This window comes from Tupaia chinensis, unplaced genomic scaffold (genome assembly GCF_000334495.1).
Source record: "Tupaia chinensis unplaced genomic scaffold, TupChi_1.0 Scaffold145860_1, whole genome shotgun sequence".
In the NCBI taxonomy this organism is placed as follows: Eukaryota; Metazoa; Chordata; class Mammalia; order Scandentia; family Tupaiidae; genus Tupaia; species Tupaia belangeri.
The window spans coordinates 1,375,345-1,379,162 of record NW_006205718.1 but is presented as its reverse complement, the minus strand read 5'-3'; the positions used below and the strand labels follow the sequence as shown (position 1 = coordinate 1,379,162).

The 3,818-nt window shown below is 45.7% G+C and overlaps 1 protein-coding gene across 3 annotated transcripts in view; it reads left to right on the top strand.

The window, feature by feature from the left end:
- The window catches only part of CAPN13 (calpain 13), an 86,417-nt gene that overhangs the window by 44,816 nt on the left and 37,783 nt on the right, over window positions 1–3,818 (top strand). For all 3 annotated transcript variants that reach the window (XM_027768310.1, XM_027768309.1, XM_027768308.1), the window contains one exon: window positions 217–291. In XM_027768310.1, the coding sequence (XP_027624111.1) occupies window positions 217–291 (75 nt within the window). The remainder of the gene's footprint in view (window positions 1–216; window positions 292–3,818) is intronic.

Genomic DNA, 3,818 nt, shown 5'->3' with positions numbered 1-3,818 from the left:
AAGGGGGGGGGGGGTCTCCTGAGGCATGAAATACCTGGAACCTTTACCTCCCTGCAGCCTTCCAACCCTGACTCTCTAGGAAATTGCTTCTGACACATAGGCCTCCCAAGTGAGTCAGTGGGGGCCAGATGGCTTAGCTGCTGTTTAAACTAAGCTTTTCCATCTCTTTGAAGAGCAAGGAATGTTTAATGCTTGGCCTTTTTTTCTGCTCTGAAGCCGATGGATGGGGCCCAGACGATGGAGAATGGGCTGGTGTGCCAGCATGCCTACACTGTGACCGCGGCTGAGCAGGTAAGGCTCCCGCTGGCCTGACACTCTCTCTCTGGGCTCTGTCCCCATGTCTGCTTCTCTAAACATGAGCCAAAATTGCATGGCTTCTGAAAGCCCAACAAAGCTGAAAGGAGAATTTTATCACCCACCGTGGACAGCCTTGACTCTTTCTACTTGTGTAGATGTTCTGGCTCTTAGTATCTTCCTTTCCCAGGAACCTACTGGAGATCTTGCTACCCTTGTACTGATCTCAGGCCGGTCTGAGGATTTAGCTAGACTAAGGAGTGAGATCAAATAAACAACAACAACAAAAAAAGGCAGAGTGACCTAACCAAATGACCCTGGGGGTCAGTTTTGTCCTACAAGGGGTTTCACTTATGACGGCAATCTAAACTGTATCATAAAGATACTCCAAACTATAAGGGCTTAAATAAGATAAAGTTTATTTCTCTCCTTAGTAAGCAGGTGATCGTAGGGATGGCAGGTGGCTCTATCATCCTCAACTGGTGGCTCCCACCCATGAGCCCAAGATAGCAGCTCCAAGTCCCCAGCTCCCAGCCAGGGGAGGAGAGAGGCCAGGGCACACTCATATGTCCAGATAGAAGACCCACATTGGAAAAGACATATCTCATTTTCCCTCACATCTTGTTAGTCTGAACTTAATCACACAGTGACACCAAGACCCAAGAGAAGCTGGGGAACATGCTGTCTAGCTGGGCTACCATGTGCGCGGCTCAAAGTTTACTTCCATGAATGAGAAGGAGGATGGCAGCGGAGGGCAGGCATTCCCTTTCATGCAAGAACTAACTCTGGGCGAATAAAACATATGGCATCGCTGTGTGCCATGCAATTTGGTCTGGAGTTAAAAGTAAAGTCCAGCCTCTGCTGCTCACAAATGAGGACACTGAAGCCTGATAGAGAATGTCTTTCACAAGGTTATTGCCTGGGGAATGCCTGATGCTCCCCACACCCCACCCTAACGTTCCCACCTATTCTCATCATGCAATTTTACACAGTGACAGTACTTCCTGGCCTTATGATGGTTTCTTGCAAACATTCCCCTATCTTTGTATTTCCCATAACTCTTGAGGTCTAACAATGTCTTCAAAGCCCTAGAAGACAGAGCCCCAAATTCCAGGGTACATTTCTCAACATGTTTTTATGGGCCAAGGAAGGCAGACAGTGCTATTATGGCTTTCTCATATGTGTCTGCCTCATGCTTTCTCAAACAGCCTTCTCTCTGTATAAGTCTGTCTCTCCTTTCCACTGACCCGAGGTCAGTTGTCTCATTGTTTTGTATTTTGGTGAGTGCCCCAATTCACAAAATGGGGGCAATAGTTTAAAGATGCTGAGAAGTCCTGTACAGTTAGTTGTCCCTTGGTATCTACCGACAGGGGAATTAGTTCCAGATCCCTCTGCATGTAGCAAAATCCAAGGATATTTAAGTTCCTTACATAAAATGCTGCAAAATTTGTGTATAACTTACATATATCCTCCTATATACTTTCAATCATCTCCAGATTACTTATAATACCTAATACAATAAAAATGCTATGTAAATAGTAGTTATACTATATTTTTATTTATATAATCATTTTTAAAGTCTATTTTTATGTTTTTTCAATTTGCCAGAGGGTGTATACACTTGCCAGAGAGAGACAGAGGGGAAATATGGGGAAAAGAGAGAGAGCACACGCCACGGGGGATGGTCATGTCACAATCCCTTCACCTCCATTACTCCTTTCAAGATTCTAGGCTCACACACACATGCACATCTGTCATGTTTCTCAAGCCATCAGGTCCAGGACTCAGACCACACAGTCAGCTATGTGGGATCCAGCTAACTTAACCACCATGATACTAGCTAGCCCCCTAGTTACATTATTTTTTCCCCCTGAATGTTTTTGTCCCACAGTTGGTAGAATCCATGGACCTTAAACCCACAGATACGGAGGGCTGACTGCATTAACAATATAAGTTGTACATATAGGGCATGTGCACTCACCAGAGAAAGAAAGAGACAGAGACAGTGAGAGGGAAAATGAGAAATCACCCCCTGGGGTGATGGCCATGGTGCAATCCCTTCTCTTCCAGTCTCCTCATGGGATCTTGGGCATGTATGCACATGCACCTGGCATGATTTCAAGCCACCAGGTCTGAGACTCAAACCATGTTTGGCCATGTGGGAGTCCAGCAACATAACCACTACACCACCTGCTGGCTCCACAACTTGCTTTTAATCTAACATTAGCTGTAAAACCATTTTTTTTCCCTAGGAATGACTATTAATGGCCAATAGAATGAGCATTTAAGAAAATACATTTGAGGAACTTAGTCTGTGTTTCTGTAACAGAGTGCAAGATATTGGGTAATTTATAAGGAACAGAAATTTATTTTCTCATAATGTTATAGTCTGAGGAGTCCAAAATCAAAGCCCTAGCAGGTTCGTTGTCTGATGATGGTCCAGTTGCTGTTTCAAAATGGTGCTTTGAATCTGTATTTCAGAGGGAAGCGATGCTGCGTCCTCATGCGGCAGACATCAAAGGGCAAAAGGAAGGAACTTCCCCTGCCAAACCCTTTATAGGGCACCTAATTCCTTTCACAAGAGAGGATCCTTCATGACCTAATTATCTCTCAAAGTCCTTACCAATAAATACTATTGTTGGCCATTATATTTTAACATAGGAATAGCAGAGAGAACACATTCAAACTCTAGCAAGGAAATACCATCCTCGGATAGAGAACCTGGGCTCCCTCTTGCCCAGTGACTCACTCTTTCTGAGAGAGCTAACCAGGGTCAGGACCAGAAGGACTATGAACCAGCCTATTCTTACATTAAGTCATAACTTTGAATTTAACCATGATCCCTACACCACTTGGCCAAAGCCTATGGTTACTGTCATAAAGAATGACACAGGCACACAAGGACCCAAGAACTTGACTTGGGTACAGATTCCTCCTGTGGAGAGAGGGGTTATAACTCTGAACCACAAATGCTAAGATTAAACCAGCCCATAAATGCAGTATGCTTTTTAATCTGCTCATCCTCCCTCTAGGCAGGACATAGACAGGAAGATAAATGAAATTGGCATTCTTTATTATGCACCTAGCTCAGTCAGTGACTCCCCTGGGCAAGGGGGTGAGTGTTTATCTGCACGCCTCATTTAGCCTTGCTTCCAGCCCCTTCGAAGCCTGGATGCCTTCCTCCCCCATGCCCTACTGAGCTGCTGACTATCTGTTAGGCACTGAGGGTGGCTCATTAAGTTCTCTGGGCCACCAGGCAGCCATTTCTCATGTCCTTCCTCCATGGGCCTCGTCAGGTGCTGACCATTAATAGTATACCATGTGCAGGACCAGCAGTTAGCGTAATAGTTATGTCGCTGAACTCCCATGTAGCTGGATGCGGTTCGAGTCCCGGATCTGGTGGCTTAAACTCACGCCGGGTACGTGTATGTGCGTGCCCGAGATCCCGAGAGGAGAATGGAGGAGAAGGGATTGCGGCGTGACCATCCCCCCTGGGGGGTGATTTCTCGCTTTCTGTCTCTCTG